This window comes from Choloepus didactylus, chromosome 7 (assembly GCF_015220235.1).
Source record: "Choloepus didactylus isolate mChoDid1 chromosome 7, mChoDid1.pri, whole genome shotgun sequence".
Taxonomy (NCBI): Eukaryota; Metazoa; Chordata; class Mammalia; order Pilosa; family Megalonychidae; genus Choloepus; species Choloepus didactylus.
This window is the reverse complement of record NC_051313.1, coordinates 79,842,730-79,857,086: the sequence shown is the minus strand read 5'-3', so window position 1 is coordinate 79,857,086 and position 14,357 is coordinate 79,842,730. Positions and strand designations below refer to the sequence as shown.

At 36.3% G+C, this 14,357-nt stretch overlaps 1 protein-coding gene across 1 annotated transcript in view; it reads right to left on the bottom strand.

Moving 5' to 3' along the window:
• Positions 1 to 14,357, bottom strand: part of SLC17A5 (solute carrier family 17 member 5) — a 91,697-nt gene that overhangs the window by 68,452 nt on the left and 8,888 nt on the right. Inside the window, exons 2-3 of the mRNA XM_037844151.1 lie at positions 5,464 to 5,657; positions 3,519 to 3,752 (exon numbers count right to left, since the gene is read on the bottom strand). Coding sequence (XP_037700079.1) covers positions 3,519 to 3,752; positions 5,464 to 5,657 — 428 coding nt within the window. The remainder of the gene's footprint in view (positions 1 to 3,518; positions 3,753 to 5,463; positions 5,658 to 14,357) is intronic.

Sequence of the window (14,357 nt, the reverse complement as noted above, 5' to 3'; positions counted from 1 at the left end):
TAATATCCCCTATCTTCCACGGTTATTTTAAAGATAAATGGTAATTACTGCCATTATTAATGGAGAGAAGAATAAACATTTTAATACTTTGCACTTTTTGCTGATTATTTCAGGAACAAAAAGGGAAGAAAGACCAATGGAAAATGAAGATTTAGGCAGCACTGCAAATGGGTAAGAATGGAACATCCACAGGGTGGGTCACCACAGAATAAAATTTAAGACATTTGGAAATGCCCACAGACATTATTTTGTGGAAAATTTTATTATAAAACCCTAGGGACCCTTGAAGACATCATGTTGAGTGAAATAAGCCAGACACAAAAAGACAAATATTGTATGATCTTGCTTATATGAAATACCCAGAAGGAGCAAATTTCATAGAGACAGATAGTAGATTACAGGTTACCAGGGGCTGCGGGGTTAGGGAAGGGGGAGTTATTGCTTAATGGGTACAGAGTTTTTGTTAGATAAAATGAAAAAGTTGGGGTAATGAATATTGGTGATGTTAGCACAACATTGAGAATATAATTAATACCACTAAATTGCACTTAAACGTGGTTAAAATGGGAAATTTTGAGCTGTATATACGTTACTATCATAAATAGTTAAAACACACACACACACACACACAAATCTAGGAACAATGTAGTTGTATTTATGGTGGATCAGATGCTAGGGATGAAAGCTGTGGGCCTAAGGTTATGGATGAGGCAATGTATACGTGATACATATTGAAGGAGTGGGGAAAAATAGAAAGAATCTAAGAATAAACATAAATTCTATGTAGGGATAAAATACCATTTGAAATAGCAATAGTAGGGTAAGAAATACACTATAATGCCAAATTAGTGGTAAAAACAGACATGAAACTAAAATATTTTCAGCAAGATGATTCAATACTCAGGTAAGAGAAAATACACTGCAATTAAGTACATTTTACTTAGCCAAGGAGAAGAGGAACTGGTGCTAGAAGGAGAATTACTTTGTAATCAGGAACGGTTTATTTAATAGACTTCTATTTGATAAGGACAGAATGTGAACATTCATATGAATAATAATACTTTAAACTTAAAAAAGTACTTGACAATTTTCAAAGCACTCTAGAAATCATTAACACATCTGAGTCTTATTGTTATCTTGTGACTGAAGATAGGCAGGTTTTATTATCTCAGTTTTTAAGATGGTAGAACTGAGGTCAAGTAGTTAAGATTTACTTAAAGGAACTGAGGTCAAGTAGTTAAGATTTACTTAAAGTTTTACTTAGAGCTTTTTCACTCCAGTCTACTGTTCTTTCCAACACAGTATGAAGCAATGCTACCAAAAATGACCTTCATATCATACACTAAATACAGAGGTTGCCATCTTGCTTGAGTTAAAGAAATGCGAGAGAGAGCAAAATAAACTTCAGCCAGGGTTTCACAGGTAGTTCAAAGTTAGAAAGGGAAAGAGATCATATTTAAAGATGGAGGTATATGATGAGCTGTAAAATGAAAAACAGAAGTGGAGAAGAAAAGAAAGATAAGGAATTAAAATTTCAAAAATGATAAAAATCTTTGGAGGAGGGAAAAAAAGAGATGAAAATTGGTAACAACAATTCTAGAAACAGCAGAAAGGCCAGAATAGTTACAGAACTAAAGAAAGGCAGTTATACAAAATTATAAATTATTTGTTTCTAAGTTAGGACATGAGAAAAAAGAAAAGAACAAATGATAAACAAAGAGGAAGTTCAATGAATAACAATAAAATGAAAAGTAAATCAAAGCTCTTCTTGTAAGCACTGGGGACTATCAATTTAGAAGGCTGAGCCCTCGTGGGGCTTGTCCTTATGTGGCTTGTTGCTGCGGGGCAGAGGCTAAGCTTACTTATAATTGTCCCTAAAAGTCACCCCCAGAGAAACTCTTCTGTTACTCAGATGTGGCCTCTCTCTCTAAGCCAATACTGTAGGTAAACTCATTGCCCTTCCCACTAGGTGGGACACAACTCCCAGGGGTGTAAATCTCCATAACAATGTGGGACATGACTCCTAGGGATGAGCCTGGACCTGGCATCCTGGGATTGAGAAAGACTCCTTGCCCAAAAGGGGGAAGAGAATGAAACAAAATAAAGTTTCAGTGGTGGAGAGATTTCAAATGGAGTTGAAAGGACATTCTGATGCATTATGTAGACATCCCTTTTTAGGGAAACTGTTGAACTGCGATCCAGTAGCCTTGATTCTTGCAGATGATTAAATAACTATATGGCTTATATGGTATGAACATGTAATTGTGAAAACCTTGTGACTGACACACCCTTTAGCCAGGGTATGGACAGATGAATAAGAAAATAAAGACAGAAAATAAATAATGGTGGTGGGGGGGAATAGGGACAGAGGTATGGGATGTTTCGGGTGTTCTTTTTTATTTTTTATTCTTTTTTTTTTTTTTTTTTTTTTTTGGAGTAACGAAAATGTTCCAAAATTGATTGTAGTGATGAATGCTCAATTATATGATGACACTGTGAACAACTGATTTTACACTTTGGATGACTGTATGGTATGTGAATATATCTCAATAAAATTGCATTAAAAAAAGTAAATCAAATTAATTCGACAGTTTATTAAAACGTGGAGCTAATAGCTGTACCAACTTTGTTGAGAAACATCTCCATTCCATAATCAAAACTTGAAATTTGTTCTATAGCTACTTGTTAATTTGTAATTTGAAAGCCATCACCTTTGTGTATATATGTTACATTTCACAAGAAAATAACTGAAATTATGGTACTGTAACTTATAACAACTTTGGAAATTTCCTTTATAACAACTTGTTAAATCTTACTTTGAAAGATTTTATCTTTTTGTATATATGTTATATTTCACAATAAGGAAATAACTGAAACTGTGGAACTGTAACCCATAATATTCTTTGAAATTTGCTAACTACTTGTTAAATTGCACTTGGAAAGTTATCACTTCTATGTATATATGTTATATTCTACAATTAAAAAATATGACTAAAAAAAAAAACCTGAATCCCTGATCTTTATCAGCTGACAAAGGCATGGGAAAAACAGGTAAGGGGGTTTAATGGCATCACTATTGCTGAAAAACTAAAAACATGGTCAATAAGTATTTGAATATTAGCTATGACACAGCATATATACTACTAACTGTGTGTAAAATGTGTTCTAGATCTGGGCAATCAATGATAGAACAGATAAACGGTGGCAAAAGTAAAAGAGGTAGGGAGGTCCTATTCTAACTGTCTTAATAGTGGCTTAATTTCTCTGTCTCCAAAGCGTGAGCTATTAAAAATGTCTTGTCCAGAAAATGTTTTTATTACTTTTCGAGTTAAGCTCCCAATTTTGGGATGCTCCCACTTGCCACCTTTACAACAAACAAAATCTACTCATGTTATTTTCTAGTTAATCCTTTCCCTAATTAAAAAACAAATCCTGGTTACCTTCCAATGGGTATCCTTAAGAAGAAGAGAAAGAGATACAGAGTAAAAAGTAGAAATGAAAAGAAAAAACAAAATTACCTCTCCAAGTCCTTCTAGTGCTCTGACTGCAATGAGAAAGCCAACTCCTAAATCTGCAGCAATGGGGGTGAACAGAGTGAGGATAGTGGTGCAAAGGATCCCATATCCTAGCAGCAGTTTCGCCCCCACTTTGCTGGCAAGATATCCTCCTGGAATTTGTGTGATGATGTAGCCATAAAAAAAGGAACCAAGAATCCATCCTTGAGTTTCCGCATTCCATTGGTACTTTTTACCCTGTAAAGAGTAGGAGGAGAAAAACAATTCTTTAAGTCCTTGACTTAACAGCTCCTTTCTTTCATTAGTATGTAAGTACAAATAAGTGTAATTTTGAACCACTGCTTTGGACCAAAAAACATGCATACTTCTAGTTGGTAGGCCAATTACCAAAACACAGACACAGACACACAATTTCAGGTATTGAATGGAAAAGGACAGAAAGTCATAAACTTCAAGAAGTTTGCTATTTTGTAAAATGACACGTTAGGATGAGTTGTTGAGGCTTTGTAATAACCATGGCCAAAAAGCCTCAAAAAAGAGACACAGACTTAATCCAGAAAGCTATTAAACAGGCTACTGAAGAGGCTGATTCAGGCTTTGGAGTCAGATAGGACTGGGTTCTCTAGACATGTGCTCTGAGAAGATTAAATTAAAAAGACACATAAAATAAGGCTTGATACACAGTGAGTGTTCACTTAATGTTGGCTATTAGTATGGAAAAACACAGATTTTTAATATTTCCCACTTCATACCAAGTATTTGAACAAGCATATGGAACAATACAAAAGAGCAAGAATTTAAACCAAGTCATAAATTCCATGTAAATGGGAACTGCCTCTTAACTACTAGTAGCAGCACATAGTAAGGTAATAATGATTTAGTGACTGATCTGAATATCTGACACCTTTAATGCAAGTAGCTATATATAACTGAGCCAATGTGCCAAGAATCATTCCAGGACTTCTTTTCATGGTCAATATAAGGCAGATGAAGATATGTTGCTGCTAAATCAACAAAAGCACTTGCCAAAGGAAAAGACACAAAGCAAATCCCTAATATCTTTGTTTAGAGTACCAATGTGCAACTTCTCTGTGGAATTCTAGGACCCTTTAAACTGTTAAGCGGTGCAGTTTACAGGCTGGAGGGGAGAAAGTGGATGTACTCAAATATGCTATTCACAACATTATTCAAGTCTAATATGAAGATTTTTTGATGTCATTATTTTGTGTCTATGCTTGCCTGGGGAGAAACCCTCTTCTCTGCTTGAATGCTCCTGATCGTTAATGGCAGAAGAGACTCAATCAAGCATGATCTGACTCCTTTGTAAGCACTGAAAATGGATGAAAGTATATCCATGAAAAGGACACTAGTCTTTTCTCCCTGTACTGTCTCCCCATGTAGTAAGCAAAATACTTAAAGTTTGTAAAGCCTAAGGCTTATCTTTTTCTTCTGACCAAATGAAAACACATTTATCAATTCCACTACAACGTAGGCAGGCAAAATGACTTAGGTTAGGAATGTATACAATTTGGAAAAGAATGTTAAGAAATTGACTAGGTCTTATTTTTCCATCCTTCATCTAAGACTGACTAAGCTCACCTGTAATAGCACCCTTATAAGTGAAACAGCTATTAAACAGTAGCTTAATAAAAACTATTAAGCAATACATAAAATAATTCAATTTACTTATACGCCAAACAGGTTTTCCAAAATCTTCTTTCAGAATGTATATTTATAGAAGGGGATGGAGAACTAATTTTCAAAGAGATCAATGAGTATTACAACTCAGCAGCTGAAGCTACAGATAAAAGTTATTGCTCAACCAGTTCCTGGGCAAGCACAAAAAGAAGGTCATTCAGAGTTTACATGAAGATGGACCTTTCAATATTTTTACTTGGAAGTATTTTAGAATTAATTAAGAATGTTTGCTTAAAAAAATAGCACTTACCGTTTGATTATGAACTTTTATGGGAGTAGAATGCTCTGGACACTCTTTGGAAGTTCTATTATTTGTTAAAGTTGTATTTGAATCTACCATATCCACTAATGCAACACTCAGATTCACACGCAATGCGTAGAGAACAAAGAAACCAAAAAAGGCCAAAACTGCTAGGTTGTAACGAGCAGAACAGCACACCGGAGCTGAAATAAAGATTGGGGAAAAAACTTCAATGAAAAGAATAAATTAGATATTACTGTCTAAATCACTAAAAATAGGTTACTTTTTTAGAAGTGTAAAGACAAATTAATAAATCATGCATATTTTTCTGAGAATATTCTCAGATTGGGCATATCTAAAAATATTTATTGACGAGAATTTTTCCCCTCCCTGTAGTTTTTATAAAAATTTAAAACATGAAAACTTGAACTGTAAGACAGCTCATTAAAACATGGAGGTAACAGCTGTATCAACTTTGCTCAGAAAAATCTCCATTCCATAATCAAAACTGAACCCCTGTCAGCGGACAAAGATAAGGCAAGGGAAAATAGGTAAGGCATCACTATTGCTGAAAAACTAAAACATGGTCAATAATTATTTAAGTATTAACTAGGGCATAGCATACATACTACTGACTACGGTGTAGCAGCCATCTCACATAAATGTAGCACAGATAAAAAAACTAGGTCAAGAAACTCCTCTTGATGAATTTCTTACCTTGAAGAGTATCCTCAGTGGCTGGATCTGAATCAGGAGACATAATATATACTCAAAGCTCTCCTAAACTAAATGCATTTAAGAATCCAGAAGCAAACCCGCAGCATTTATTCTCAGTACCTGTGACAACTGCTTGGTAGTTATTCATGCTTAAAGGGCCCACAGCAAAAAGAGAAATAAGTTAATGCAGCACTGTACCACAATCGTTAGTAAAAAAAAAAAAAAAAAAGTGAAGTAGGAACCAATGGATGAAGGCTCATGTGAGAGGAGGAGTTTCACTTATCTTTTACATAATTGTAGGCTTACGCATGTATTTTCTCTTTTCTTTTACTGAGTTGGAGAATTGGAGAGGAGATGGGAATTTGGGGAGCATACTAAGGATTGACCCTTCAGTGAGAAAGAGAAATTGGCATAATCCAGGACCTGTATACATTTAATACTGAATGTCTGATAAATACCTGTTGAAAGACATGACTATTTCATTTAGTAATGACACATTCAAATAAATATATATGAATATATGTGTGCTTTTATTTGGTAATGACACATTATCATTATAAATATTTGTGTGTTTCCCCCCTACTTAGGAATCCTAGTGTTTTTACTGACCTCAGAGTACAAGGCTCTTGGTGATTCTCAACTGACTGATTCAGACTCAAACACTAATGAATGTGGTACAGTGATACCAGGTAGATACTAATATAGTATGATCCAACTCCGTTTTCTGTAAGCTCTCACACATTTAACAATTTCTACCAATTTTTTCTCTAGGCAAGATTTATATCTTTTAACAGAGAGCTTTTCATTCAGTATTCCTGAATCCTTTTTTTTTTTCAGGGATACAGCTATTAGGATATGGCAGGATTGCTATAGTTAGATCCAGGCTTGCAATATCTGTATTTCTAAGGCTCCATTTATGCTGCCCCTGTTACCAGAATCTAGACAAATTTTCTCTCTGCTACAGCCAAATGGCCAGCTATTCTGTTAAGGTATGGTTATTCTGTAAGACATGTTCTATAGGAGAGTGCATTTTATCATGGGTCTGTGTCAGGCAACAGAACATGGAAGTCTAGATAAGGCGGGTGTGTGTGTGTGTGTGTGTGTGTGTGTGTGTGTGTGTGTGTGTCTGTCCCATAATCTCACCAAGTATAGGCAATTAAAATGTGTTACTTTGAGTAATTTTTAGCAAGAAAAATCCAGATTTATATACTGTGCTGTTTTGCCAAGGTACTATTTACAAAGTCATTGTCTACTAGCATTTTATCATGGGTCTGTGTCAGGCAACAGAACATGGAAGTCTAGATAAGGCGGGTGTGTGTGTGTGTGTGTGTGTGTGTGTGTGTGTGTGTGTGTGTGTGTGTGTGTGTGTGTGTGTGTCTGTCCCATAATCTCACCAAGTATAGGCAATTAAAATGTGTTACTTTGAGTAATTTTTAGCAAGAAAAATCCAGATTTATATACTGTGCTGTTTTGCCAAGGTACTATTTACAAAGTCATTGTCTACTAGCATTTTATCATGGGTCTGTGTCAGGCAACAGAACATGGAAGTCTAGATAAGGCGGGTGTGTGTGTGTGTGTGTGTGTGTGTCTGTCCCATAATCTCACCAAGTATAGGCAATTAAAATGTGTTACTTTGAGTAATTTTTAGCAAGAAAAATCCAGATTTATATACTGTGCTGTTTTGCCAAGGTACTATTTACAAAGTCATTGTCTACTAGCAGAGGAATGACAAGGTTTGATTTATGGTTTAAATAGCTTACATAGTTGCTGTGTGGAGATTCAAAGGGGAGAAGTATGTACGGGTGTGGAGAATGATGACTCAAGGAGACCACATATGGGGCTATTGGAGTTTTCCAGGGCAAAGATGAAGGTGTGTTAGACTGGAGTTTACAAGACCTGATTGGCATATTAGATGTGGGGGTAAGTGAAAGGGAGGGATGAAGGTGTTAGTAATTCTCTTACTCTAAATAATTTTATGCTACTCTGACTTGTAATATTATTACTCCATTCTACCCTTATTTGCAGTTCCCTTATTTTACTATGTTATTAATTTCCTCCCAAGTGATGTTTGATTTGGACTCTGATATACCACATTATGTGAATAAGATGCAGGGTAGAAACTTGGAACGTGAATGAAAGGTGAGTAAAACGACTTCACGTTGCTAGTGATATTACTTGAAAATCTGATCTAGAAGGTATAGATTAGGCAACTTTAAGTTTTTGCAGCAGACTCAGTAATCAGAAAATAAAAAACCAACACAGATGTCATAAAGTATTTAAGGTGACTATGAAGTCATAAGAAATATTAAACATAAATGGTTACCAGCTTTATAAAAATGATTGTTGATTATAAATCTATTCAGTCAGAAAAATTTTATTTTAAGAAAGAATGGGGAAGGGATTGCAGGAAGATAGTGGTGTACATAGCTCCATAGCTTCATCCATCCACAAGAACAACTATTAACAGGAATTGCCTGAAACAACTATTTTGAAACTCCAGAGGCCAGGAGAATACTGTACAGCATCCAGGGAAGAGCAGGAGGAAGAAGCTGGCAAATTATGGTAAACTGCTCTCTGTGCACCAGCGCTCATCCCCCTCTCTTGCAGCAGGCTGCCATGTGATCCAACCCCTGGCTAGCTCACTGGTGACAGAAAGGGACATAAAAATCCGCTTCCCCAAGATCAGGGGTGGGCATAGCTGATCACGATTTTCGATTAGCAACTTTGGATCCCTGTGGGCCCAGTTCTGAGGGTGCCACTGGACAAAGGTGACAGTAGAGGAGACTTAAAGACTCTATGCTTCCTCAGAGCTACGGGGACAGTTAGTTGAAGGGGTGCATTTGCTGGGCAGGTCAAAAAAGCTCAGCTTTGGGGAGCAGTGGAAGAAGCATTTGATGCCCTTCCTGAGGCCCTCCCCAGGGCATTCTGGAGCCAGTATAAGCCCCTGTGATGGTTGGGTTTGTGTGTCAATTTGGCCAGGTAATGGTGCGCAGTTGATCATCAAGTAAGCACTGGCCTAACTGTAACTGTGAGGATATTTTATAGCTGTAAATCATCATTAAGTTGATTGCACCTAAGATTGATTACATCCACAGTCAACTGAGGAGATTACCTTTAGCAATCCAATCAGTTGAAGGCTTTAAAAGAAGTGAGAATTTTCATCTCTACTTCAGCCAGCCAGCTTCTCCTGGGGAATTCATTAAAAACCTTCACTGGTGTTCCCAGCTTGCAGCTTGTTCTACAGAATATGGACTTGTATATCCCCGTAGTTGCATGAGACATTTTAATAAAATTTCCTAATATTTACAGATGTCTCTTGTGGGTTCTGTTTCCCTAGAGAACCCTGACTAATATAGCCCCCTTTGTGGGTCCCTGGTCCTATTTTACCTGGAAAAGACTGACCTGGGAAATTGCTCTTTGGCATGCTCCACCCACCCCAACACCCCCGAATTTGCCCTCCAGATGAAAGCAGCTTGAGACAATGAAAGAAACTACAGAGGCTGACAATCTAGGGCAAAGATTGCTTGCTTTAAACACCATGGAAAGGGAGGTCTATCTCTTGGGAAATAGAGGGGGTATTTAAACTCCTATAAAAAGGGGAACACAAAACAACTGACAAGCACAAGCCCAGGAAGACAGGGAGGATCCTGCACACTGCATAGCCTTGGGCAGAACTTTCTGATAGGAAGGCTGGAGCTCAAAAAACATCTCAGTCATATCATCAGCTGAAGACAAAATCAAGAAACAGACATTTCAGGGAATACATCCCAGAGTTAATCTTCTAAAATATTTAATGTACAGTGTGCAACAAGAGTACAAGACAAAGAAACAGGAAATGGTGGCCCATGCAAAAGAAGAGGATCAAAATCCAGAAAACGCTATGTAGACATAACAAAGACTTAAAAAAAAAAGATCTTAAAAATGCTCAAGGAGAAGAAGGAAAATACAGAGAAAGATCTAAAGGATATCAGAAAACAATGATCTTTGCTTTGAAAAGATCAATAAAATTGACAAACCTTTAGCCAGGCTGACATAGAAAAAAAAGAGACGATACAAATAACAAAAATCAGAAATGAAAGGGTGCATTATTACTACTGACCCCAGTGAAATAAAAAGGACTCTAAGAGGATACTATGAGCAACTGTATGCCAACCAATTAGACAACCTAGATGAAATGGACAAATTCTTAGAAACACACAAACTACCTACACTGACTCAAGAAGAAATAGATCTTGACTGACTAATTACTAGTAAAGAGATTGACTGAGTAATCAAAAACCTCCTAACATAGAAAAGCCCAGGATCAGATGGCTTCACAGGGGAATTTTACCAGAAATTCCAAGAAGACTTAGTTCCAATTCTGCTCAAACTCTTCCAAAAAATCGAAGAGCAGGGAACACTCCCTAATTCATTCTACAAGGCCAACATCATCCTTATACCGAAGCCAGGTAAAGATACCAAAAGAAAAGAAAATCACAGACCAATATCTCTTATGCATATAGGTGCAAAAATCCTCAACAAAATACCAGCAAACTGAATTCAATAGCACATTAAAAGAATTATACACCATAATCAAGTGAGATTTATCCCCGTTATGCAAGAGTGGTTCAATGTAAGAAAATCAATTAATGTAATATACCATATTAACATAATGAAGGGAAAAAACCCACATGAATATCTCAATTGATGCAGAAAATGCATTTGACAAAATCCAGCACCCCTTCCTGATGAAAAAACCTAGAAAACTAGGAATAGAAGGAAACTTTCTCAACATGATAAAGGCATCCATGAAAAACCCACAGCCAACATGCTATTAAATAGTGAAAGACTGAAAGTTTTTCCTCCAAGATCAGGAACAAGACAAGGATGTCCACTGTCACCATTATTATTCAACAATATGCTGAAAGTACTTGCCAGAGCAATTAGGCAAGAAAAAGAAAAAGATATCGAAATTGGAAAGGAAGAAGTAAAACTTTCACTATTTGCAGATGACATACTCCTATATACAGAAAGCCTGAAAATATGACAACAAAGCTACTAGAGCTAATAAATGAATTCAGCAAAGTGGTGGGGAACAAGATCAACATGCAAAAAATCAACAACTATACACTACTAATGAGCAAGCTGAAGAGGAAATTAAGAAAAAAGATCCATTTACAATAGAACTAAAAGAATGAAATACCTAAGAATAAATTTAACCAAGGGTGTAAAGGACTTGCACACAGAAAACAACAAAACATTGCTAAAAGAAATCATAGAAGACCTAAATAAATGAAAGGATATTCTGTTTTCATGGACGGAAAGACTAAATATTGTTAAGATGTCATTCCTACCCAAGGTGATTTATAGATTCAACACAATCCCAATCAAAATTCCAACACATTTCTTTGCAGAAATGGAAAAGCCAATTATCAAATTTATATGGAAAGGGTAAGGGGTCCTGAATAGCCAATCCCATCTTGAAAAAGAAGAATGAAGTTGAAGGACTCACACTTTCCGATTTTAAAACTTACTACAAAACCACAGTAATCAAAACAGCATGGAATTGGCACAAAGACTGACATATAGACCAATGAAGTCAAATTGAGAGCTCAGTAATCAACGCTCACAGTTATGGCCATCTGATTTTTGACAAGGTGTCAAAACCACTCAATTGGGAAAGAACAGTTTCTTCAACAAACGGTACTGGGAAAACTGGATCAAAAATCAACTCAAAATGGAACAAAGACCTAAATAGAAGAGCCAGAACTATCTAACTTGAAGAAGAAAATTTAGGGAAGCATCTTCAGGACCTTGTGTTAGGTAATGGTTTCTTAGACCTTACCCCCAAAGCACAAGCAACAAAAGAAAAAATAGATAAATGGGACCTCATTAGAATGAAAAACTTTTGTGCCTCAGATGTCGTTATTATGAAAGTAAAACAACAATTCACACAGTGAAAGAAAATATTTGGAAACCACATATCCAATAAAGGTTTAATATCAGAATATATAAAGAAATCCTTCAATTTGACAATAAAAAAGGCAAACAATCCAATAAAAAATGGGCAAAAGCCTTGAATAGAAATCTCTCCCAGGAAGATATAAAAATGGTCAAAAATGCACATAAAAAGATGCTCAACATTAGCAACCAGGGAAATACAAATCAAAAGCACAGTGAGATACCCTTTCACACTCACTAGAATGGCTGCTATTGAAAAAACAGCAAGTGTTAGGGAGGATACAGAGAAACAGGAACACTCATTCATTGCTGGTGGCAAAGCACAGTGGTGCAGCCACTGTGGAAGAGAGTTTGGCAGTTTCTCAGAAAACTAAGTATAGAATTACGGTATGACTCAGCAATCTCACTAATAAGTATGTGCCCGAAAAAACTGAAAGCAGGGACTTGAACAGATATTTGCAAACCTATGTTCACAGCAACATTATTCACAATTGTCAAAATATGGTAGCAACCCAAGTGTCTATCAGCTGAGAAAAAGACCAACAAAATGTTGGTGTATACACACACACACACACACACACACAAACACAAATGGAATATTACTCAGCTGTAAAAGGAATGAAGTTCTCATACATGTGACAACATGAATGATGATATCATGTTGAGTGAAATAAGCCAGACACAGAAGGACAAATATTGTATGATCTCACAGATATCAAATGATTAGAATAAGCAAACTCACAGAGTTACAATCTGGAATACAGGTTACCAGGGGATGGGGTGGGGATAGAGAATAGAAGTTAGGCTTAAAATGTATAGGGTTTTTGTTTGGAATGTTGGAAATGTTTTGGTAATGGATGGTAGTGCTGGTAGCACAAAAGTGTGAATACAATCAACAGCACTGTAATATATATCTGAATGTGGTTAAAAGGGGAAATATTAGGTTGTATATATGGTAATAGAATAAAACTTTAAAAAAAAAGAATTCATGGAACTGCACTACACAATTTGTGAACCCTAAGTTAAACCATGGACTATAACTAATAGTACAAGTATAAAAATGTGCTGTCATCAATTGCCAAAAATGTTCTGCACCAATGCAAGGTGTTAATAATAGGGTAGGATATGGGAATCCATATGCATGGTTGTTCTGTAAACCCACAACTTCTCCAATAAAAAACTATAAATTTTTAAAAAAGTGAAAGAATGGGAGTACAGCAAAACATACCTATGAATTTGGATAATCTTTGGAACTGATTCAACAAAACCATGCTTGCATGACAGAGCAAGAACATCCACTGAGCACCCACCACGCTGAAACTGAGTTCAAAGCAAAATCATGCTTGCATAACAAATGGAGCACCCGTCAAAACAAATATCAGCTTGTAAAATACGGTCTAAACTTAGGAATGTGGGTGTAGCTGAAAGAACACTGGCTAATTTAGAGCAGCGCGGACCTTGGAATGAATCTAAGTTCTGGTTTGCATTGACTGTCTGTTCTTGGGGAAGTCATTTAATAGTTTTCCACCTCAGATTTCTCAGCTCTAAAATGGCACTACCACTATCTACCTCACTGAGCTGTATGGAGATTAACTGAAATACTCCATGGCCGTATAATACGCACTCAGTGAAAGTGAGTTCTTTTCTTGCTTACCCTGGAATAAGTTATACCAATAAGACAAAATGCTACAGTATATATGTATGACAAGGGGCAAAGGATTTGGCACATTAATCTGTCATAGGGTAGTCAGGGAACGTCTCCTGCAGAAAGGACATTTGCATTGGATGTCATCATTGAGCAGGAAGTCACTAGGTAGGTCAGCAGAAGGAGGGCATCTGGGCAAAGGCAGTAGAGTGTACAGAAGAATGGACTTGAGAAAGGCAGACACGGGGTGAAATTTTAAAAGATCTGATGTGGCTGGACTATGGGCCACTGTAAGAACTCTAAGAACTAATACTATTCAGTGGGATAGCAGGTATCAGGTTTAATAGCAAAAAATAACAGCTAATATTTACTGAGCACTTACTATGTACCCAGCACCAATTCGAATGTTTTACCTGTATCAGGGTTGTTAAGAGGATTAATGGAGTTAGTACATATAAAATAACATAGAACAGTACTTGGTCCATAGTAAGCTTTCAATAATGTGAACTACTATTATTATTGCTTTTATTGGATATTAAGAATTAGATCATTTGTTAGGAATCAAGGTTATTTTTCATTTGTGAAAAATTAGGAATTGAGA